The following is a 25,556-nucleotide window of genomic DNA, read 5'->3' as shown; positions in this document are numbered from 1 at the left end:
TTGTTGGACTGTTATTGTAATACATTGTTTGATATCTGAATTTGGGACTTTTGACAAAAATGAATGGAGATAATAAGATAATATTTTGATTTAGAATTTTCAAATAAACGAACAAGAATGAAGATTCAAAGACATCAGGCCCAAGCTGTAGATTAAATTATTAATAGACTTTAATGAATGGAGCTTCTTTCGTAGGTTGATTCCAGTTGTCCGATGCCCATTTTGTATCATGTAAATCAACAACATGGAAGGTGTAAGCTGGTCGAGGTTTACTTGAAGTATTGGCTTCACTTTTATGGACAACTTGTCCATGGATTAGCACAAGTGATCCTTTTGGACCTGGAACCGGCACAAATTTGGTGTCATCATATTGAACTTCTGGAGCATTGAATTTAACCTTAGGACCAGAACCATCACTACTTCTTACCCATCGACGCTTAACAGGTTCATTATGTGATCCAGGAATAAACCAAAGACAGCCATTTTCGAGGGTTGCATCTTCAAGAGGAATCCAAAACCCAATCAATTTGATTTCAGGTTCGGTGAACAAAAAGGTAGCATCTTGATGAGCAGTAATTGTAGTACCAATACGAAGATGTTTAAAATTAACCAGACTTTGGGCAATGTGTGGAGAAACAAATCCAATTTTCTTGATTAGTGTCTTTATCCGATCTTGTAGTGTAACCGATTTAAAAACAGGATCCAATTCATGTAGTAAGAGCCAATCTTTTGTAAACACTGGTTTTTGGGTACAATCAGTTTACCATCTTTATCAAAAGCTGTTTCCTCGAAAAAGTACGAGATGTTTTGACCAGATCTCAGGTAGTAGTCAGTTGGGTCCTCTTGTTTACCAGCTCTGTACATATGTCGATGTTCATTAAGATCGATGGCGTCAATAATCTTTTCGGTTTCCTTCAAAACATTATCAACTTCATTTGATGACAAAAAGTTAGGGATAACTGCATAACCATTGGTCCAATAGTCTCTTATTATATCATCATAACCGCTCATTTTGAATTTACTCTGGAAATGTTTCACTGACTTATTAATAAATTATACTTTATTTATTAGGATTTATAAGAATTGAAATTAAGTCTGATTGACTGAAAGCACTATGAATTTGTTTTTAGGTTGATCTCAACTCTTTTATACTAATTTATACTTTAATTCGTAAACAGATTTTACCACGAATTCAAAGTACGCCCATTGAGTGCACCAGAACTCTTCAGATTTTGATAGAAATGATAATCTTTAGACATTAATTAAGTTGGCACCCATCAATGATGCTATGAAAGCTTGAAATTAAAATATGATCTCCATTTTATCAACTTTCAAGTGCAAATAAACTGGTACTCTCAAATAAACTATCAACTATAAAACATGATTAGTCTAATCAAATATTGTAAAGGGTGTTAAGTTTAATTTTGCTCAGTTATCTTACCTTGATAATGGAGATGGCAAAGATAAAGATGAAAAGAATGTATGAAGAGACAAGATGATGAACTTTTCTGAAAGACCAGTGGATGAACAATATCTTTTCATCTTTATCTTTGCCATCTCCATTATCAAGGTAAGATAACTGAGCAAAATTAAACTTAACACCCTTTACTTGAACCACTAAGAATTATGATTAATCACTGATGGATCTTATTTTGCTATGGTAAAAAGGGGATTTATTTGAAATACACAATTGCTCTTGATAATTAGTAAAGAAATAAAATTAAGTTGGATTGCACTGATTCCACCTTTTTGTTCAATTCATTTTGATGCACTTGAAAATATGGGCTGATAAAACAATATAATCTGATCAAATGCTCTGCATGAGACTTTCAAGACTAAACCCAATTCGAGTCTATGACAAAATTAGTCACCAATTCAAGACACCACTTGACTCAATGCAAAGTTTTTACTTGTAAAAATGTACTTTCAATGAGACTTTTGGCAGTCAAAGTGTTCATCAAATCAAAATTGAAATCAATGAACATTTTCAATGCTATCAATGGTTTTTTCAGTGATTCAGTGATAATTTAATGCCAAGAAATTAACCTTTTAGTGGCTTCATCTCATTTATAATAGTTAATTTCAACCTTTCTTGATATCTTTTCAACAGAAAATTGTTTCTGAATGTTTTAATTGGTTAAAATTGAGGTAAATTCAGTGGATTGCAATCCTTTTAACCAACACTTATCGCTCGAATTAAAGTGCAAGTTTGATGACTGATGTGCGAGTATTCGGTTAGACCAAGAAATAATTCCATGTTTACCATTTAAAATTGTTTCTGATGATGTTCCTCTGATTTATCTCAAACTGAACGAACTTTTTCACTGAAATCAATGCATTTGATGGACCAGCTTCATGTCGATGGATAAAACTGAACTTAAATTAACTTCTCAACAAAGGATTATCTATCTCTCTGGAACATTTTGTTAGAGAGATCATTGATATTGTTTTGGCAAATTCAACTAAGTTTAACCCTTTTACAGCTTCTTGAGCTAATTAAAATTACAGTTGTGAAGATTTCCGATCATTATAATTCATTGTATAATAAATAATCGTGATTTGTTATCATTTTCTGACTAAAAACGTGTTTAATCAACAATTTATTCAATTCAAGGTTAGATTATGCTTAAAGTTCCTTATTGATTGATTCATGTTCAATTCTATTCTCATTAACTAATCAATTAAGGAAAGAGTACTTTGAATGAATCAAGTCTTTCAAAATGGATCGATTGACTCAATCGTTAACCTATACATAATGAAAGTCATTAGATGTAACTGATTGAGAAATTATTTCTCGTCATCGAATTGCAGAAAATGAATTTGAAACAAGTCGTGTCATAATAATAAGATGTTTAATAGACTAACTGTAGGGAAAATAGTTACATTGAGGAAAAGGCTGGTTAATAGTGGCGAACGGGTTTAATAGCGGGAATGTACAGCGGGTTTAAAAAGGAGCAGGAATATGTTTATACTTTTAGAAAATTCAATAAGGCCAGAACTTGTCATCTGTAATTTTTCCTAATTTTGCATGATTAATAGACTTTAATGAAAGGAGCTTCTTTAGTAGGTTGATTCCAGTTGTCAGGTGACCATTTTGTGTCATGTAAATCGACTGCATGGAAAGTGTAAGCTGGTCGAGGTTTACTTGAAGTATTGGCTTCACTTTTATGAACAACTTGTCCATGGATAAGTACAAGTGATCCTTTAGGAACTGGAACGGGCACAAACTTGGAATCATCGTACTTTATCTCGGGACAAGTGAATACAATTCTAGGTTCTTGACCTTCTTTGTTTCGGATCCATCGACGTCTAACAGGCTCATTGTGTGATCCAGGGATAAACCAAAGACAACCATTTTCAAGTGTTGCATCTTCAAGAGGAATCCAGAAGCCCATAAGTTTAATCTGTGGCTCAGTGTACAAGAAGGTAGCATCTTGATGGGCAGGTATGGTGGTACCAATACGAGGATGCTTAAAGTTAACGATACTTTGAACAACATATGGATCGACGAAGCCGACTTTCTTAACCAAGGTCTTGATACGATCATCAAAGGTTACAGCTTTGAAAACAGGGTTAAGAGCATGAAGGTAAAAACCAATCTTGTGTAAACATTGACTTTTGGGTACAACCAGTTTGTCATCCTTAAAGGCTGTCTCTTCAAAAAAGTGGTGTATATTTTGTCCAGAACGAAGGAAATAGTCATCAGGATCTTCTTGTTTACCAGCTCGGTACATATTTTTGGGTCCAGAAAGATCGAAATCATCAATGATTCGGTTGGTTTCCTTCATTATGTTGTCAACCTCATCAGAAGTTAAATAGTTGGGAATAACTGCATAACCATTGGTCCAATAGTCTTTAATTACTTGATCGTAGTTGGTCATCTTGACTCGTTATGTTTCAACTAAATCTATTTGGGAAATGAAAAACAAGAGAGGAGAATAAATTCAAAAGCAGAAATTACTTCTCAAAATCAGAGTGAATCAACTGAGGGAAGCTGAATGTTTGATGGTCGAGAAAATTTAGCACCAGCCTATTTATATGAAAATTTATCGCAATTTCAATAATTTCATGGCGTCAAATGCTTTGATATGTTATCAATTTTATCAATTTCTATTTGTTTTTAAAGATCACCAATAGCTGTTTAGGTTTTGAAATTATTTCACGAGACTGTTTAAAGTGGGATTTTCTTGCACGTTTCTCTTCGCCTTTTTGTACAATTTTACTGGTGAAACGCCTTTGATAGTATCTTCTCATTAAATGGTATGTTGCATTGTTTCCAAGTACAAGAACAATCAGCATATTTCATGAAGCAAAGATAAAAAAGTCTCAGTTCTTGAAATTGAAAGCAACAACCAAACAAGTTGCAACTAAAACAATCGAGAAATTTTTAGGTAAAATGTGGCTTAACCTGAACCCTTTAATGATGGCAATGCGTTTAGATGCTTATTTTGAATTGTGAATGAACATTTTTTTCATTTTCTTAGTCCTAATCACATATGGATTTCACTTAAAAGCACTTTACATTAAAGTTTGTCAATACGGTAATTTTTAGACCCATTAACACCGAATAGGATAAAAATAATAAAACAAAAAATGTAAAGAGTGAAATATTCAATCAATTTAACCTCTGGCTCCAATATATGAGTTTCAATTTTTGATAGATGCAAATATTTTCAATTCGTTTTCATTATTTGTTTGATTAAATCCACATTTAGCTAAATCATTATGAAATATTGATATTTGACGTTTAAACAGAACCAATCAAACCTGATTTTGATCAAAGGTTTTTTGTTAGATTGGAAGTTATTATTTGCTTTAAAGCGTTTTGAGATATTCAAATTACATCAGAACATTAAACTAATCAATCAATCGCTATACAGATTTTGAAACCATTTCAGTCCATAATCTGATCAGGATTGCCTTAAAATCTCAGCTATTTTTTCTGATTAATATTATCAATTTTTGCTGTGTAATATTTTGCTTCATACGATGAGAATAACATTGAAAACAATAGATAAATAATGATAGCTTGGTGATTAGATAAACAATACAATTTTGAGATGGGAATATTTTCATAAAAACATTTTAATTTTTTTTTCAAATCAAAACATTAACTCACCCTTATCTTACTCTGCATGAGACTTTGAATCTACCTCCCATAAGTCGTTTCATGAAAGTCATCACCAACTCGAGTTTCAATAACTTTCATTTTAATCATGAAGGTAAGCTATCAAGATTAGGTGGGTGCTGATATGATATCCACGTTTCCAGTCAACCACTTGAAATAATAAGGTGATTAGCTGTTTGGAACATTCGAGTATTGTTGGAACCAGTCTTTTCCAGCTAGAAAATCAATTCAGCTTGTTAAGTAATCTGTGGTTGCTCATGTAATACTTTGAATTTACTTGAGCCAGTTACGATACATTTGCGAAATGCCCCATCTTGAAATCTAGTTGTTCTGAGCCAAATAGACAAACATTCAAAAATTTGTTTAAAAAATTTTAGCACATAAGCTTGAGCTGCTTTGCACCGAGTCCGAGCTGGAAATTGTGTGTTCTTATGGGCTTTTGATGTCATAGATACAAAAATAGTTGATTCACATAAATTTATCACCAATAGCTTATTAATAAAACTAGAATTATCCAGGTCCAAGAATATCATCCAAAGATTCTATGGAAAAATAAAGCGAGTCCAAATTAGCTGCACTAACATCAAAGGAATTTTATATTGTAATATTGCTAACCTGTTATCCATTGTTTAGTTGTACAATAAAAGCAAACGAATCAATTCTGATTTTATTACTTTGACACTTAGACACTTACTGTCAAACCTCCAATAATGTCACACTCTCAAAATGTATTGAAATTTATATCGAGTAGACATCACACAGGTAGACAAAGAAGGGGATAAAGATGATAGTGTCCATATGGCAATTAAATATTGTGTTTGTTTAGTTTCTTCATATTCAAATCATCAACTATCTTCATCTTTATCTCTTTTTAGCATTCTGGTTTGAGATTACTGCACCTTATTAAACGCGACACCCTCTACATCAATGGTAGAAAATAATCGTGATTTGTTATCTTTTCTTACTAAAAACGTGTTGGAATCAACAATTTATGATCAAGGTTAGATTGTGCTTTACGTCTATTATTTATCACTCATATGAATCACTTGAAGCACCGACAATCACAATCTAGATACAGAGGAAGACCATGCAAGGGTAAAATTATTTTTAATCAATATTTGTTTGATTGTAAACTGATTTCATTAAACTCAGCTTTGCAACAAACCATATCAATAAACACTCACCGAGATAGCAATTTTAACAATAGGTCAACAAATTGGAAAAGTCAAGATCGAAGAGCCAGTTTGACAGAAACAACTTGCTCAAACATAATGTAAGGGATCTAATGTAACAATTGTGCCTGAATTTAATTTTATACTGAATCACATCAATAATTTAACTACTAATAAACTTGAACATTTAAAAACAGATTGTGGCTTTAGTAAAACACAAGGAAAGTTTAGCTTTGCATTGAAATAAATTTTATTCAACTGTCGTTTCAACAATATAGCTGGTTGGCCAAATCATTTACAATCGACAGTTCAAACATTTTTTGATTCAGACAAACATTCAGACTAAAACTGTAATCAATAAAAATCTGTATGTGATTCATCTCTTTTGGAACATCAATAGACTTTTATGAACGGAGCTTCCTTAGTAGGACGAATCCAGTTTTCAGTTGACCAACTAGTTTGATGAGCATCATATGCATGGAATGTTAGAGCAGGCCGAGACTTATTTGATCTGTTAGGTTCACTTTTATGGACAACTTGTCCATGGATAAGCACAAGTGATCCTTTGGGAACTGGAACAGGCACAAACTTGGATTCATCGTATTTAATTTCTGGGCAAGTAAAGATCATTCTCGGCTCTTGACCTTCTTTGTTTCGGATCCATCGACGTCTAACAGGCTCATTGTGTGATCCAGGGATAAACCAAAGACAACCATTTTCAAGTGTTGCATCTTCAAGAGGAATCCAGAAACCCATAAGTTTAATCTGTGGCTCAGTGTACAAGAAGGTAGCATCTTGATGGGCAGGTATGGTGGTGCCAATACGAGCATGTTTGAAATTGACCAGACTTTCAACGAAATGAGGTTCAACAAATCCAGCTTCTCTGAAGAGCGTTTTAATTCGACCATCCATAGTAACAAACTTGAAAATTGGGTCGATAGCATGAAGGTAGAAGCCAATTTTATGTAAACATTGTCTTTTGGGTACAACCAGATTACCATCCGAGTCAAAGGCTGTTTCCTCGAAGAAATGGCTTATATTTGTACATGACTTGAAGAAGTAGTCGTTGGTTTCCTCCTGTTTACCGCTTCTGTACAAATTTTTAGGGCCATTCAGGTCGATATCATCGATAATTTTGTAAGTTTCATCCATAACTATTTCAACTTGTTCGGGTGACAAAAAGTTGGGAATAACTGCATACCCATTGGTCCAGTAGTCTTTAATTACATCGGCATAGTTAATCATTTTGATTTGTTGGTGGTTGATTCGATTCAATAAGTTGGAGGATAAAAGACTTGAATCTTGACGTACCAAACGGAATAATTTTGTACTATACTGAACAGATCGATTGAAGTCAATTTATATACATTGCTAACTGCTGAATGCTCTGGAAATCTTGCCCCCTGCTTTTTTATCATTATATTTTTGAAAAATAGTTTTGATTGGTTTAACCAGCAATACATTGCAGCCATTCAAGGGTATTATTTACCGATTCAAGAAGGCAGCTGATGCTATTCATAAGAGGCAGCTGATCCTCTTGTTGGAACAATCTCATTGATACAATGGCCATATTCTTTGACTTATAATATCGATTAGATGAATTTTGATATTCATGATACGAAGATGGAAATAAAGCGATAAACGCGTGAAAAATTTCCAATTGCACATATCAGATCACAGTTGCTCCATTTACCAAATTGTGTGATTTACAACATCAGCTGAGGATAGCAAATACAGTGTGTTTAAAATGAACTCTGCAATTGAACGTTGAATTTTTTGCTTATTTTTGCTCTTTTTTAGTGTCCAGTGCTTCTTTCGATAACTCATAGTATGTGATACTTCTAAATTGGTTCTAATTGTCCATCTCTTGCCTAATCACTCAAAAGAATTTCTTTGTTGCCTAAATCATTACAATGATAAATGTATATTGTTTAATGCATTTGCTTTTCTCGTTTATCACTATTCTTTATTAAACATACAGAGTTCATTTTCAATCAAACTGTTGTGATAAGTCTTCAGGGTGTACAAATTGTTTCGGATAAAGATCGTTCTTTTGGACTCTCCAGATCAGTTTGCTCATTGCCTAGTTTCAGTGCTTAAATTGTTTTAGTAAAGTAATGAAGATGTTACGCTTTAAACAAGGGTTGTCTTATCATTTCGAATTCAATCAATGAATCTCTAACTGAATAGTCTGAGAACAAGCAAGATTCACAATTATGTTGTCAAGCCAATTGAAAACTCTTCAATTGGCTCAACAACATAATATTAATACATAACCATAAATGTACCATAAGTTTTTTTGGTTATCTCTAACCCATTTAAAATACGATGTCTGCATTAAGGAACTCTCCTTGCTGGTGTTACAGTTGAAATTGCGAATCTTCAAATCTTTAAACCCATGCAAATTAAGATTCAAACTGAACCCTATAACAACTGATTCAATCCTATCCACAGTCAATAAGATATCAGTGATTATTCATTATTGTATAACAAAAAAATAAACGTGTTACCACCTAGGATAAAACGTGTTGAAATTAACAATTTGTCAATCAAGATCTAGTTTTGTCCAGCGTTGATCCATACAAGACTACCAAAAACGTATCATCTAAAGATGTCGACTCAAAGGCAAACATATCATAACTGTAACCCTCCCAATGAAGGATTTGTAAATTCATTAACATTTGATCAAATGGGTTCATTGACTAGATTCAAGTTGAATTGTACACTCATTGAAAAACTGGAACTGAAAAGCTGTCCTGTCTTAACCAAACAACTTATCCCATTGCAACTTCACCCAAGGTGAAAGCTCTCCTTAATATCATCAACATTTTTCACAATTAACTATTAAAATGGTTGTCATTATCACTATTTACTTTGGGTTGTACCTGTTGACGGCTTTAAACTTGTCCATTTGTGATGCATTTAAATTTAATCAAGTCTTACTTGACACATTTATTTTTTGAGGACAAACCAGAAAACCAGAAAAAAGATGTTACAATGAAACAATGTTTTAAACACGTCTAAATTACCATTAAATTAGGCCTAAATAGATGAAGTCAACAGTTGGATCAATTAAGTGTATCCTGTAAACACCTTTACTAATGAATAGTCTTGATTGTGGCAAGATAATCAATCAAAGTAAACCATTTAAAAGGACATTTTAATGTACACAAGAAACAATTTTTGTTCATCTCTACTCTGACCATCTAATTTTACCCAGTAAATCCGGATTGACAATTTACTCAACAAACTCAATGTTTGCCCACAATTAAAGTGACAACAAACTCTCGTTTATCTCTTGAAATAATCACAATTATAATATTAATCAAGTTCAACGGTCTCAGGTCAATGTCCATTGAATGGGAATATTTTGTTAATTTTTTTTTACCAAATTAAACTCACTCACTCTCTCCATCAATTTACCTTTCAGGATTCATTTGTTACTTTAAATTATCAGATGAAAACTAACCATTCAACTTAATTATTTGCCCGCCTTTACCTGTTTTCTCACCTAATTGCTCAGCAATATCAAAACTCTTTGGTAAGATTTTATAAATAAGAGTCATTTCCAAATGATTTCACCAAATTTTCATTAAACCTTTCAACCATCACAATCAGCTTCAACCATGGCTAGAATGATAAACCTGACAATTTCAATTCTCTTTACATTGTCAGCTTTAGGTAAGATGATCAAATTAAATTGTAAAATATGTTTAACCTTTAATCATTTACAGCTTACAGTGAAGTGAATTGCAACAAAACTCAAGCCGATGGTAAAGTTGTTTGCTATTTTGCTGCTTGGGCCAATTACCGTAAACCACCGTACAATTATGACATTGACAGTATCTCGGGCGACCTGTGTACTCATGTAATTTACTCATTCATCGGTATTAACGAGAAAACATCTGAACTTGAGTCAATCGATCCTGAATATGATTACGTTCGAAGTGAGTGAAAATCTTGTTCAACTCTGTTTTACCAGTTTTCATGTATTAATATTGTACTCTTTTCAATAGAGGGTTATGAGAAGTTTGTTTCTCTTCGAGAAAAATGGCCTCAACTAAAGGTTCTCATTGCTGTTGGTGGTTGGGCTGAAGGTGGTGCCAAGTATTCAAATATGGTTTCCGATGAAGGGCGAAGACAAAAGTTTGTCACTTCGGTCGTCTCTTTCCTCCAAAAGTACAAGTTTGATGGATTTGATTTGGACTGGGAATATCCTGGAGCAACTGATCGTCAAGGAAAATATGCTGACAAAGAAAACTTCTTGAAATTGGTTAAAGTAAGTAACCTGACTTTACTCATCCCATTGGTTTACTTTAATGGTTCATTTTTATCGTCGATTGCAGGAATTACGAACTGAGTTTGATAAGCACAACTACATTCTATCAGCTGCTGTTCCCGTCGCTAAGTTCAGATTGCAAGAAGGTTATGAAGTATACGATTTGGCAAGGTAATTTATTCACGTTATTTAATACTTTGTATCCATTTTAAATCTAAATTATTTTATTGGTTTTTCATTTAATGATTACTGAATACAGACTTTTGGATCAAATTCATGTAATGACTTACGATTTACGTGGTAATTGGGCTGGTTTCGCTGATGTCCATAGTCCATTGTATCCACGATCATTTGATGAATATGCATATGAAAAGTTGAATGTGGTATGTAATTTTCAATTTAACCATATTGAGCGATATAATGATTCTCAATTTATTTGATAGAGAGATGGACTTCAACTGTGGGTTTCAATGGGAACACCTAAACACAAGTTGATTGTTGGTGTACCTTTCTATGGACGAAGTTATACTCTTGGTAGTAAAGACAACAATGGACTGAAAGCTCCAATCAAGAAATGGATTGGAGGAGGTCAAGCTGGTCCTTATACTGGTGAATCTGGTATCCTGGCTTATTATGAAGTGAGTAAAACTTAAATCAATTTATTTATAACAATTCACTTCTAACTCCTTTTCTGGTATCTTTCGTGCCATTAGCTGAACTAAAGATACCAGAAATAATAATGAACCCAAAAGAGTAAAGGTTTCCAGTCAGGAAGAAACACTTTTTAAACCAGATTTTGCTAAATCTTGGTTTCTTCCCAATTGCTGGAATGCTTTTAATTTTAATAGTAACAATGTTGAGCTTTATTGTTATATTTTTTATATTAATTGGTCAAATGTTTTCTCTACTAGATTTGTACTCAGGTTAAATCAAATAATTGGACCCGAAAATGGGACGATGTTGGTAAAGTTCCTTATGCTTATTATCAAGATCAATGGGTAGGTTATGAAGATGAGGAAAGTATGCAAATTAAAATGAAGTTCATCAAGGATGAAGGCTATGGTGGAGCCATGACTTGGTCTTTAGGTAAGTTTACTTTACTTTTCATTTCTTAACTGATACACTAACACTTTATCGATGTTTATTGTGACAGATCTTGATGATGTTAATGGTGTTTGCGGTAAAAAAGATGGTTTACTTCAAGTGATTAATGAAAATATCAAAGGTTACAAAGTAAATGTTCCTGATCCATCAGAAATGACTACAACGGCTAAACCTTCACCAACTTGGTGGACTCAAGGTTCAACTGTAGCCTCAACTAGACAGTCAACTACCTCTTCATCATCTTCATCATCTTCAACTACCAAAGCTCCAAGTGTCCAAGGTGGATCAACATCTAAACCAACATCAGAAGAAGATTCAGTCTCTAAAGACATTGATTGTTCAAATGCATCAGTACAATTTGTCCCTCACCCAACCGATTGTTCAAAATATTATTGGTGCGTCCATGGTAAACCAATGGTCCTAAACTGTCCACCAGGAACTCTATGGAATCCAAATGGTAACCGATGTGATTGGGATTACAATGTAAAAAGTGCCAATTGTAACAACATTTAAACAACATTTCATTCATCTAAACATCTCTCATCTCATTTAAATTATTACTAATTGTAACAAATGCCTTTTATATTACAATATTTGTAATTTATGATCTGAAACAATAAAGGGGTATCTGCCACCAAAAATCGACCTTATTTGATTTTGAAATTAACTTGATATTATGAGAGGGGGGTTAAAAAAACACTGTTAACTTTTGTCAAAAGTCTTTTAGGATGACGCGTTCGGCCACAATTGCGCTTCAAAGTTGAAACAATTATGGGCGATTTTTCATAAACTAATCAACCTAGAGTGCTGAAACTTAACATACATATACACATCAATGTACTCTAGCGATCTACAGAAGGAAAGACTTCTACAATCCTTAAGTTAAACCTACCTAGGAGTCCTACAAGTTTCAGCACTCTAGGTTGATTAGTTTATGAAAAATCGCCCATAATTGTTTCAACTTTGAAGCGCAATTGTGGCCGAACGCGTCATCCTAAAAGACTTTTGACAAAAGTTAACAGTGTTTTTTTAACCCCCCTCTCATAATATCAAGTTAATTTCAAAATCAAATAATGTCGATTTTTGGTGGCAGATACCCCTTTTATTTACAATGTAATGTCAAAACAATTCTTGCAAATCTTGAAAGTGAAAAATAATCAGTCGATTTAACATGGTTTTTATACGAAGATTCGCCAGACTTTTCCCCATTGAAGAGCCAATAAGCTAGAAAATCGTTATAAATGTTCAGAAATAGCGCTTGAAGTTGCAAGTCAACAACATTAAAGATGAACCAATCTCCAACATAAACTGCATGGAAAAGACATCAAGTTATTATAAATTGTGCTATTATTAAATATCTACACTTTAACAAACAATCTTTATAATAATCATAATTGATTTGAAACAAAACTTTCCTCAAATGATGACAAAACAAAGTAACTTAATACTAACTCTAACGGAAAAGTCCTTTCCGATGGTAGTTATTGAGCCCAATTGAATACCATTATACGGTCCGTTTAATCGTTCCATTAATTGTAAAATCTTCAAGTGTTGACAATCAAAATCACTACTTTTCTTTAAATTTTTTGCTTACCTTAAACCGATTGTAAACATTGAAAACATTGTATCGCCAAATTACATGGAGACGTGAATATAAACGCTCTATCTGCAGCCAATATCATGATTGATGAGCATTTATTAGATAAAGAATCTGTCGTTAGACATTCGAATCAATACTCACTTTAATTATAAATTCTCGTCCAATTAATGAGAGGCAAGCAATAACGAGGCAAAAAATGCAACCAATTGAACCAAATGAATTAGCAAACAGTGGTGAATGAAAGTTCATGATAAAACCATAAAATATGAACAAATCACAAATAAAGGCAATGGCAGTAAACACACAAAAGACTAAAACACCCGTTAATTTAGCACACTTTTCCCATTGATTTAGATGTTTACAAGTATACTTGATGAAGGTTGAAGCAAGTTCATCGGTACATTTCAATTGTCGATAGGAATCTGCCAACTCGACTACTGATTCCAACCTAAAAAGGTAGTACACTTGTATCAAAATAAGATAACCAAAAATGGCAAAATATGTTGCGTCCACTGAAAAGATCGTAATAATTGCGACCAGACTCCAGACCAAACTGTAAAATATGAACTCTTTGGTCTGATAAAAGTGTGGATTGAAGAGTAGCACGGAGTAGTAGACGGCTGCAAGGAAGAGACAACTGAATGTGAAATTACGGTTGAGTTGAGTAACCAGAATATGGATTGTACGATGAAATTTAATTGCTTGGTTTGAAGTCATTTTCAAGTGCACTGGCTCAAATCCATGGTTAATTATGTCCGAGTAAATTGTCAAAACACTGTTTTTACCACTTTTATCGTACAACACAAACCATTCCTTGATACCGACTCCAATTAGGAAGCCTATGACAAATAAAACGTTAATCATTGATCGATATTTTGTCTTGTAAGCAATGTCGCCTAGGTACAGTTGGTAATCTTCATCGTCTATTACTGCTAGACAAATCAAACGAATCAAGTAGATTCGACAGATTGCTCGTATAATTAGACCGTAATAGTCAGTTTTAGTTGAGCGATGAGACACATTTTGGATGAACCCAAGGGAGGCACGAAAAAATATTAAAAATCTTTCAAATTTTACGAGTTGTTCGATTGTCTCTTCGGATGTCAAGTTTTGATTCGGTAATCCAAACAGTAAATTGTTCAATTTGATTCTAGGAGATGACATTGAAAAACTTCGCCATTGACTGAAAAGTTTCATCTTCAATTTATTAAACAAATCAAACGAAAGTTGAACAGTCAATACAAGAAAAGATTGAAACATTTGCTATTTTTGTTTTAAAACTTCACTCGCTCAATGTTTCTGTTCAATAAATTCATTACCCACTGAAATCTCATCGTTATTTGATAAGAAAAATTCAATTCGAAATTTAGGTTCATAAATATAAATTCAATATTTAATCGATAAATAAAAATTTAATATCATTAAACTCTAACTATGTAGTTATTATAAGTCATTAAAAGTGGAATCAATCCTTTCATTGTATGAATTTAATATCATTTGAGCACCAAATAATTGCGTGTGAAGTGCGAGTTGAGAAGAAAGTACAGAGTTCGGGGGTTTTTAGCGACAGGCAAATGAATTTAATCCATGCAATGTTTAATAAACAATTAATAATTAATAATAACAATTAATCACTTATTTCACAACTCACAATTCGCACGCAATATTTGTTGCTCAAATGATATTAAATTCATCAAATGAAATCGTTTCATTTGCGTAAATGCCAAATATTGATTCGACTTTTAATGACTAAACTTAATAGTTTAACTTTGTTGATATTGAATTTCCTTTGTTAATTTAAAAATGCAATAGATATGTAAGATACTAACTACCAATATTCATCTTAATACGATAGTCAAATCAAATTCAATACAATGAGTGAGGCTCGTTTTGCGTGAAACTCTTAACCAGAAAAATTCCTCTGGTTGATAGTTTTCGATAAAATCACGGTCACAGTTTGATCATCAAAACGTTTTTTCCTGATGTAACTTTCAATGACTGAAAAGAAACACGGAAAATAATATTGTGTTTTGTTACATCTTGTTTAATGAATACAGACTTTTGGATCGAATTCATGTAATGACTTACGATTTACGTGGTAGTTGAGCTGAGTTTGATGATGTCCATAGTCCATTGTATCCATAATCATTTGATGAAGCTCACATCAAGAAATGGATTGGAGGAGGTCAAGCTGGTCCTTGTACTGGTGATTCTGATATCATGGCTTATTATGAAGTGAGTAAACCTTAAATTACTTTATTTATTAATATTAATATAACGAATCATTGCTTAATTAGAGATTTACTGACTTTCTGGTACCAAAGACAGTAAGAAAGATAGTAGTAATAGAAATACACAAGATAGCACCCTTTTTCGGTTATCGATATTGATTTATAATTTTTATACCTTTGTTAATGTATACGTTGTACCTTGATAATGTACCTTTGACAAAGCACATATCGTTGCAGGGATTAAGGGTAAGATGATTTAATGCGATCGTAAATCAAAAATTGAGATAAACTTTAATTACTGCTGTTACTAAGAAAGGTAAAGTAACTTTAACAATCAACATCAATCAAATTCTATGGGAAAAACCTGCAGGGTAGATTTAGCTTTCCTTTAACCGCTTTTTTAGACATTGTTGCCAAAGATGACAAACCTTAATTATTTTTGCATCTTTAATGCTACGAGAAGATGAAAAGAGGATAATCACGCTGGGAGCAAATTAAATTGTCTTTTAGTATTGTAAAGCTTCTCAAATTGGATCGTTATAATCAATCATGGATATCGTTGCAATTTTGATACAGAACGAAGTGACAGTTTGATTGCATTCTAATAATTAATTGCCGTTTATTCGTGTAAAGGTACACTTAGGAATGTAAATAACAAGAGCAATTGGTTTTATGAAGATAAAGAAGGGCGGGCGAATGAAGAGAAAGAGAAATCAGAGCGTTCTTTGCTTCAGTTTTAATTCATCGTTCGGCCCAACTTGTTTGAAATTTTCATCTTCATCTCCTCTAATCATATTATAGTAAGTACGAAAACTTTGTGTTTCCTATTATCCCATTTGAACTTTTTTCTTTTCTTTCAGGCTAAACCAACTTGCTGATTACATAAAGCTAAGTTTAAGGCAAGGAGTTTGCAAGTATAAACTGTTTACTAATCTTCTTTTTCTTTTTGTGACTTTTTGTGAACCATTGGATTTTTTAACTTTTTTGTGACTTTTTGTGACTTTGCGTTCCATTTGGATAATTTACACCATCAGCAACGAACCCACACCACAAGCACCAGCATCAGAAGCATCATCAGCATCTTCCATCAAACCAGCATCAGCAACACCAATAACTGACCAACAGCAGTCGACTCCAACCACAAATCAGCTTCAAAAAAAGTAAGAATTTTTCTATTTCAATACCTTAGGTTAGGTTAGGTTAGTTTAAATTCGAACTCTGATCATTTGTGTGATCTAAAAGTTTCTCTGGTTGATAGTTTTTGAGAAAAATCAAGTTCAAATTTGAAATTTCGATTGTCTTTTGTTCAATCATAAAAGCAGATTTTTTAATAAAAAGTGAACTTGAAGTTTCAACTTCGGTCTTGATTTTCTCAAAAACTATCAATCAGATAAACTTTTAAATTACAAAAGGTTTCAGTTTTCATGTATCTACAAATTTTTTTAGATAATGAAAGATCAACTATATATTGGGTACAGGTAGAAATGGTTAGAGATGGTGTTGGTTTCCTTAGTCCAATTTGTTGTTTTATCTGGGTGTTATGGTTCACTATATTCCAGTAACCACATCTAGTCAATGGTGCTAATCATTACACTGATTGTTATTGTTCACTATATTTCAGTTATCACATCTAGTCAATGGTGTTAGTAATTACACATCAAAGTCCGTCTATGTGGAGGAGCACTGGAGGATCTCAATATTTAGTATCACTAGGTGATGGTAAATCGTTCACTTATCGTGAATTAGATGAGAACTTAAACTTAAACACATAATTTTCACTAAGTAAAGTATAATTTGATGATTTAGGTGTTGGAGCACAAGTTCGATTAACAACTGGCCAGAGCTACCGCGGGTGGCTATCTCGCAAACGAAACAAAGAAATGGTCGGCCATTTTATTGATAGCGAGGGAGAAATTCTTCTCCCTTACAAAATAGCCGACCCACCAAAAAGTAACCAATTGTGGCTTTTCCCTACCTACTTGAGGTAGGGAAAGGTAGCACCAAAACCAACCTGGTTAAAACCAGTTTTTTCTTTACAGTTGACCGGGGCACCAAAAGAACGTCCTCGTTCTGAAAATATAAACTAAAATATGGATTAATAATATGAGAATAATGTATATGAGAATGTGAGTTCGATAAAGTTTCACCAATCATTAATAGATAGATTGGCGTTGACCATTTTTCTTATGGTTTCAGAAAAAGGGACGTAATTAATATATTCAGCTTATTTTAAATACTCCATATATCCTCGTGAGGTCACTCGAGCATCTCTCTCTGGTGAATGTCCAGCAATAGTGTTCGTTGGATCATCTCGTTTTAATTTAGGTTTCTCAGGGAAAAAGAATTTATCGACATAAGTCAATCCTAACGGTTGTTGACCAGGCCATAACGATTGCAAATCAATCCAGATAATATCGTTATCCATTAGGTGAGTCGGAGTAAATTTTAATAATCGTAAGTCGCCATCTCCTTGTGTAATTACTCTTTTTCCTCTTAATATGTTAAGGACGGTTGAACGGACTTGATGAAAAGGTAGACCTGTTGCTAAATCAATAGGTTGCAGTCCTGTGATTTTTGTATTTGAATAAAACGAATTTTCGGACTTAACTTCGGCATAATAAATTGTTTGAATTCTAATTATATTTCCGAACCATCCAGATATGTGAATATTACCAACACCTCCACTTCCATTTCCCTCCATGTCTAATGATAAAGTAGGCAAAGATGGAGAACCAATTGGTTCTAATTTCTCCAGAATTTTCGGGTCATATTTTCCAGGGATTTTATACCAAATATTTCCAGTGAATTCTTTTCTTAATTTCCGTCGAAATTGTCTTCTTTCTTCTCTTCGTGCGTTAACAGGTTTCTTAACAGGCTGGATTTGTAAAGCAATTTGCCCTATTCTTTTAACTAGCTCAGGACAATTTTTTCTAAGGTGAGCGCTGCTTGAACAAAATGAACAATTTCTGCATTCAGTTTTGTGGTGGTCTGGTTCAAAGCATAAACTGCAATGGAATAGTGGTATTGGAGTAAGTTCAATCCATCTCGATCTGCCAGTCTTCTTTTTAATTCTACCTGCAATTTCTTTAATCTCTTTGATAAGAAAATTATGGGCATAGTTTATCGCTCTTTGAGTGTGTGCCGTTATCGTTAATTTCGTATATTTATGCATTTTCGGTGGTGTTCCGGACATTTTGCATCCCTCCATCTTCTTTTTAAAAACACCATAACCATTGACAAAATTCCAAGCATAACAGGACAAGAGCAAATAATGTTGATACAGTAAAATGGGTTTCTTCTCCTTATGTCCATCTGAGTACTTAGGATTTCTCCATCTCGGCTGATTTCTCTCCATCCTGTTAGATAAAAGAAAAGAAAAGAAAATGATTAATCAGTCCCAATCACCGGGACTTTTATTTATGACCCATCTCCGGTCATTTTAGACTTAGCCCAATCACCGGGCACTTAGATTTATGATTTTCTTCTTTTTCAACCCAATCACCGGGTGTTTGTGTTATTATTTTTTTTCAGCCCACTCACCGGGCTTTCCCTTTTATTTATTTATTTTTTGTTTGTTTTATCAATAGAATTCATCAAGAAATTTTTTTTTGTAGCCCAATCACCGGGCGTTTTCTTTCTTTTCTTATTAGATTTTTTTTTTGTTTTGTTTTTGTATTTTGTGATTTTTTTGTTTTTATTCGATTTTATCATTTCCCATCACCATAATGATTCCCCAAAATTTATTTTAATAGCATTTATGTAAAGGTATTACTTCTGGTTGTCTTTTATCTTTTGTTTTATCTATTCTGTTTGTTCTGTTATCCCTCTCATCATAAACTATTGAGTATACTGTTCGTTTTGGTGTGAACATAAAACGTACGCAAAGAGAACATAACAAGAAACAAATGGTTACTAGTAGTGAAATTGAAATCCATTTAACATAATCAAATTTCCAAGTAAGAGTGATTTTCTCAAAACTAGAAAGTACTTTCTCGTGAGCTGCATCTAGGAGTTCAAATTCTAGGGTTGGTATATTGAGTTCTTGATAAGTTGGTTGAAATAGTTTCAAATTTATTGCTTGAGTATGTTCAGTTACCCTAGGACCTCTAACGTAAAGGAAAAAATTAGTATATTGGTATTATATTAGTAAAATTGGTATATTTTGACAGTTTGATAACTTGGTTTGGACATGAATATGTGCCTGAATATATTTCAATTTTATGTCCTGCACAATGATCAAATAATGATCACCCATATTTTTAACTTGAATTTTTTCCGCCACAATTGTTTCATTTACGTTTCTAGAGACACAATGCTCATCTCTCCAGAGCTGTGTTTTATTGAACTTATTTGGGCAAGTTGACACTTTGGTGAAAATAGGGTTTGGTGACTTCAACTCACTTTCCTCAATTTCACAGAACTGGTATGTGGTGGTATTTACTAATAGGTATTCGGGTCCTTTGTATTTAATTTTACATGTATGTGTCGCATTGGTTTTATATAACAAAAATGGGTCCGCTTGAAAGATTTTTGTAACCTGGTCTTGCCTAAAGGTTGTGAAGTTCAAACTTAATATGGGATATTTATTTTCGTTGTGAACTTTTACTGAGATTTTTTCAATCACTGATAGGTCACAATCGTCACACTGCAAATTTATTTTTAGAGACTTGAAGAAATTACGATCTATTGTTGGTCTTGATTGTTTTATACTGTCATTGAATTTTTGCATTGTCATTAACTGAGTATTTGAACCAGTTATGACATCAGCTGCTTGAAAGGAAACAACAGGTATTAATTTTTTTATCACATCAATTTGTTGTTGTTGTTCATTCAGGAGTTTCGTAACGTTGCCTAAATGGTCAAACTGTGTTTTCATCGCTTTCTTGTATTCTTCATCTTGTTTTGTAATGGATTCCAACACAGGTTTAAAATCGATGTCAGGTGTCATCACACTTTTATACATGTATGCTGCTCCTGTAAGTACCACACCGCCCACCACAATAGCTGTTGACCCAACAGCTATTGCAGTAAGAAGTTCTCTTTTTAATAACTGTGGAGATCTGTCTTCCTTAGCTGTAATAGTTGGGATGAACCTAATAGGTTGAATATATTTTGTGTCAATAAATTCGGAGCAATAACCTTCTAGAGCATGTAAGGATGTTCTCACTTTAACGCATACTTGGTTACTTAAAGGACATCCATATTTAGGGTTTGATTTATTCGTTATTTTTCCCCATTCGTCGCTGTCATAATTTAGCATTTCTTTGCAAGGATTTGAGAAGGCTAAAATTACTCTTATTTCTTGTGTTGCTTTTCTAGGTTTGTGTTCTGTTTCCTTCCATAAAATTGTATCTCCAGTTATGAATGGGTTAATTTGTCCAGCTACTAAGCAAATTAGTCCCATTAAAAGTATTAACGACGTTGATAAGGAAGAGCGATAAGGTTTTATTTTTTCTACTCTATTAATACTAGTTTCCTTTTGTGAATTTTGTATTAGTCTATGGAAAGGTTTAAGTTTGCTTCCATGAGCCCTTTTTATTTTTCCTTTTTCTCCTAACGGTAGAATTCTGTAGGTTGTTTTTCCTAACTTTTCTATTATTTTGTATGGACCTGAGAATTTGGGAGCTAACTTCTTTGATCCCTGATAAATCCTATACATTACTTCTTCTCCTACATTGAAGTCTCTGAGTTTTTTCATATCGTGTTGAATCTTCTGGTTTTCCTTTGATTCTATTGAGTAAAGTCTGGCTTGATCTCGCAATTGAGGCCATTGGGAAATGGAATCTCTAACTGTTTTCGGTAAAGTTTTGAATGTCTTTGTATTTAAAATAATATCTATTGGTAGTACGGGTTGTCTTCCATACAATAGATAAAAAGGGAAACTTTTAGTAGATTTATTAGTCTGAGCGAAGCAAAGACTTATAAGATCACTCCCTACGCTTACGAAATTTCACCATTGTCCATTGTAAAGGTTTCTCAAAAACTACTTAGACCACAGCATTGAAACTTATGCAAAGTAACAATATAATAAAGACGAAGTGCGGAAAGAGCGGATTTCGTCTGAAAAATGTCGAGTCAAGCTTTATAGGCCAAAATCCTCTTTTTACAAAAACAGCAATAAAATGTTGAAATGAATGTCAGTAAATATCAAACTTGCTTCAGATATGTTCTTTATTCTTTTCTTGATGATAAACATAAAATTTCGAGATCCAACACTTCCGTTTCCCAAAAAGTGCAATAAAAGGGCAATTTCTGAGAAGTTTATAACGATGATACTTAGACTTATTCACTTTGAAAATTCAAAAATCTAAGTGCTTTTTGACTATCTTAATCTTAAGTGCTTTTGTTAAAAGGCTTTATTTATTAAGCTTAATTTATTTTATTTATTTATTATTTATTGGACTAAAAGCTATTTTCGTGAAAATTTTGAAAATTTTTGAACCAGTTTTCTCAACGTCTTTTTCCAACTTAAAAAACTATCCCTAAAGTAATAATAACTTATTTCAACAACAAACACCCCAAAGTAAGGTTACCTTTTTTCAAAATTCAGTGTTAACCAATTTTTGGGAAATTTGTGAAATTTTTTGAACCAACTTTATCAACGTCTTTTTTCATCTTTAAACACTATCTTTGCATCAATAACAACTCATTTCAACAACAATCACATCAAAGTAAGGTTTACTTTTTTCAAAATTCAGTGTTAACCAATTTTGGGAAAGGGGTATGTAAAGCAAAATCTCACTTCTGTTAAACTTTTTCAAATAGTAATTTTCTGAAAGAGCTTGTTGAAAAACTAGGTTTAACTTGAAAATGGGCATTGTGAGTATTGTGGTTAGGCCGCAATCAAGGTCGAAACTTAAACCTTTTTCGAGTCATATCTTAGCAACCAAACATGATAGACGGGTGAATAACCGGGTGATCTACCTGAATAACTTCACAACAAAATGAGTGAGAGTCTCGAACTTTTGTATATGAATGTTTGCATATCAGAAAACGACATATCTTTAGTTTCAGCCGTCTATCATGTTTGGTTGCTAAGATATGACTCGAAAAAGGTTTAAGTTTCGACCTTGATTGCGGCCTAACCACAATACTCACAATGCCCATTTTCAAGTTAAACCTAGTTTTTCAACAAGCTCTTTCAGAAAATCACTATTTGAAAAAGTTTAACAGAAATTTAACAGAGATTTTGCTTTACATACCCCTTTTTAAATTTTTTGAACCAACTTTACCAACGTCTTTTTTCTTCTTTAAACACTATCTTTGCATCAATAACAACTCATTAAAACAACAGTGGAAAGACGGTGAGATTACTCTGACTAGAACTCAATTTCCTTTAATTGTTGCACATGCTATTACTACTCATAAATCGCAAGGTCTTACTCTCGATAGAGCAGTGGTAGACATTGGTGAAAGAGAAATGATGCTAGGACTGTCTTATGTGGCACTAAGTCGAGTAGAACATTACAGGGTTTGATGCTTCTTCATTCATTTGAGAAAAATAGGATTGATAATATTTCTAAGTGTAAAATGTTGCCTCCAAGGAGCAGATTTCTAAGAAAATTTGCCTAATCACTTGTAGGCGTTATCTTGCCTATTGTTTTTACTCGCTCTTTGCAAATCTGCGCCTGAATAATTGCTAAATTGGAATGATTATGTTACAGTATGTTTTTGATTTTAAAATTATTAATAAAATTATTTAAATTAACAAATACTTTTGTATCTTATTTTATTCGGAATTTTATATTATATTGCCATTTAGCATGTGTACTAATCGAATTTTCAAAACAGCATTTATTAATCTAGTTCCTCTGCACGCTCGCTCAGACTACGCCGCTTCACGGCTGACCTAGTTAACGCTAGTGTTATAAGCGAATCCCATCACCGGAATTAATCTTGCCCATTTTTTACGATTTTCATTCTTACAATAGTGTGTTAACATTGTACAAACGGTTTGATTAGCTTTCTCAGTCAAACCATTTGTTGCTGGATGATAAGATGTTGAGAAGGACCATTTACTTCACATAAAATTTTTAACTTCTCCAACAATTGAAGAGATAAAGTTTCTACCCTGATCACTCAGGATTAACTTTGGACAACCATGACGAAGGAAGATTTTATTAACTAAAAATTCCGCAATTGTTTCAGCCATCAAATCACCGATAGCGTCTACTTCAATCCATCTAGTAAAGTAGTCTGTACAGACAACAATGTATTGTTGGCCATAAGACTTTGGTAATAGACCAACTAAGTCAATGCCAATTTTTTCAAATGCATTATTAACAACGATAGATTGTAAAGGAGCTTCTAAAGTTCCACTCCCTTGTTTGTCTAATTGACAAGTAAAGCAATTTTTAACATGTCTTTAGTCATCTGTGGCCACCAATAAAATTTTTTAATTTTATTGTAAGTTGAAAACAACCCAGGATGATTAGAAATCATTGCATTGTGGTATTCTTCTAGAACTTTTGGAATTAGTTCTCTAGGGAGAACGACGTTCCAAGTTTCTCCATAATGATTTGTTGTTAGTCTATATAAGGTTCCATTTTCTATTTTAAAACGATTCATTCGTTTTCTTTCCTTAGGGGCTAAATTAGCTAAGTTTTCCATTTGATTTAGTATTTTACTACATCTAGGGTCTTGTCTTTGTTTTGTAATCAAGTCGAAATTTTCTGCAGTAGTTTCCTCAACTAACATGGTAAATAATTCTTCGCATTCATCTTTGAGATTGTCTACGGGAATTTCTGAAATAGGGCACCGTGAAAGGCAGTCTACATCTGCGTGTTTTTTCACTGATTTGTAAGTAACAGTAAAGTCAAATGACTGTAAAGCCATCGCATAGCGTTGTAATCTTGCGGGTAAATTCTTTTTTGAATGAATGTGGCAAAGTGCACAATGGTCCGTTACTACCTCGAATTTAATTCCCTCTAAATAGACTCTAAATTTTTGAACTGCCCATACAATAGCTAAACACTCTTTATCCGAGATCGGATAATTGAGTTCAGCTCCTCTAAGGATTCTGCTCGCAAAAGCGATTGGATGCCACCCATTATCACTTTTCTGTAAAAGAATCGCTCCTAAACCATAACCTGAAGCATCAACTCTTAGTTGAGTTTGTTTATTAGAGTCATAATGAGCAAGAACAGGAGGTGTTGTTAGTTTTGTTTTCAACTCATTGAAAGCGTTTTCCTGTGCAGGACCCCACTCAAAAGGTAAATCCTTTCGAGTTAAATTAGTAAGTGGTCTAGCAATCAAAGCGAAGTCTTTTATGAATCTTCGATAATAAGAACATAAAGCTACAAAAGATTTAATATCCCTAACAGTTCGTGGAGTTGGAAATTGTTGGACCTTTTGGATTTTCTCAGGGTCTACTTCTTGTCCCTGTTCACTAACAATATGTCCTAAGTAAAGTATTTTCTGTTTAAAGAAGGAGCATTTATTTGGTTTAAGAGTTAATCCTGCCCTAATTAGTCGCCTGAAGATAGTTTCAAGTCGTTCTAAATGTTCCTCTTCATTTTTCGAGAAAATAAGTAGATCATCTATGAAAATCAAACAGGTGTTATAAATTAATCCTCCCAAAACAATACTCATCATTCTCATGAATGACGAGGGTCCATTTGCTAGACCAAAGGGAGGTCTAGTACAGGGCATTTCAGCTAATTTTACCGTTTTAAATTGGCTACATCTTTGCTCCTGAGTGAACTTGAGGTGTGATATTTTGTTTATGGAAATTTGGGCGATACTCAATTGTCATATTTCAAGGTCAAGGTGATTCAAGGTCATTGCGTTATTTGACCTCTGACTGATATTTGAAGGGCATTTTCTGAGAGCGCGAGAATTTTTATATTGTTTGATGCTAGTGACATGTTCATAACTTATTCTGGTCAAATGATATGAGTGTTTACGCGTTGATGTGTTGATCAATTGGTTTTGAGAAAAATGCATTTATCTTTCCAACGGTGCGAGATACCAACTCGTAGCAAGCATCAAACAATATAAAAATTCTCGCGCTCTCAGAAAATGACCTTCAAATATCAGTCAG

General features: G+C 33.3%; 2 protein-coding genes and 3 pseudogenes across 3 annotated transcripts; 1 reads left to right on the top strand and 4 right to left on the bottom strand.

Moving 5' to 3' along the window:
- Window positions 1-160: 160 nt before the first annotated feature.
- On the bottom strand, window positions 161-1,011 carry LOC107366231 (phytanoyl-CoA dioxygenase domain-containing protein 1 pseudogene; annotated as a pseudogene).
- A 2,021-nt stretch (window positions 1,012-3,032) lies between these two features.
- Window positions 3,033-3,881, bottom strand: LOC107366282 (phytanoyl-CoA dioxygenase domain-containing protein 1 pseudogene; annotated as a pseudogene).
- A 2,645-nt stretch (window positions 3,882-6,526) lies between these two features.
- LOC107366283 (phytanoyl-CoA dioxygenase domain-containing protein 1 pseudogene) lies at window positions 6,527-7,688 on the bottom strand (annotated as a pseudogene). The gene has a single exon (XR_016198648.1). The product of XR_016198648.1 is annotated as a phytanoyl-CoA dioxygenase domain-containing protein 1 pseudogene (transcript).
- A 2,195-nt stretch (window positions 7,689-9,883) lies between these two features.
- Window positions 9,884-12,304, top strand: Cht5 (Chitinase 5; the record flags this gene model as incomplete). The annotated part of the gene is given in 8 exon segments (NM_001323144.1): window positions 9,884-9,981; window positions 10,035-10,247; window positions 10,317-10,579; window positions 10,647-10,750; window positions 10,839-10,962; window positions 11,023-11,217; window positions 11,491-11,665; window positions 11,733-12,304. Coding segments are annotated over 8 exon segments (1,593 nt in total). The 5' UTR covers window positions 9,884-9,926.
- Window positions 12,305-12,854: 550 nt separating this feature from the next.
- On the bottom strand, window positions 12,855-14,598 carry LOC149093761 (uncharacterized). Its single transcript, XM_089267476.1, has 4 exons — window positions 13,425-14,598; window positions 13,278-13,349; window positions 13,136-13,225; window positions 12,855-12,991 (listed from the first exon to the last, which is right to left on the bottom strand). The coding sequence occupies exons 1-4, from the start codon at window positions 14,541-14,543 to the stop codon at window positions 12,929-12,931; spliced, it is 1,344 nt and encodes a 447-aa protein (XP_089123602.1). The 5' UTR covers window positions 14,544-14,598; the 3' UTR covers window positions 12,855-12,928.
- Between the last annotated feature and the right edge of the window lie 10,958 nt (window positions 14,599-25,556).

The sequence above is a fragment of the Tetranychus urticae genome, chromosome 2 (genome assembly GCF_039701765.1).
Source record: "Tetranychus urticae isolate SD_2017Ah chromosome 2, NJAU_TeUrti_SD_1.0, whole genome shotgun sequence".
Classification (NCBI taxonomy): Eukaryota; Metazoa; Arthropoda; class Arachnida; order Trombidiformes; family Tetranychidae; genus Tetranychus; species Tetranychus urticae.
Note: the sequence above shows the minus strand (reverse complement) of the source record. Positions and strands in the feature narration are given on the sequence as shown.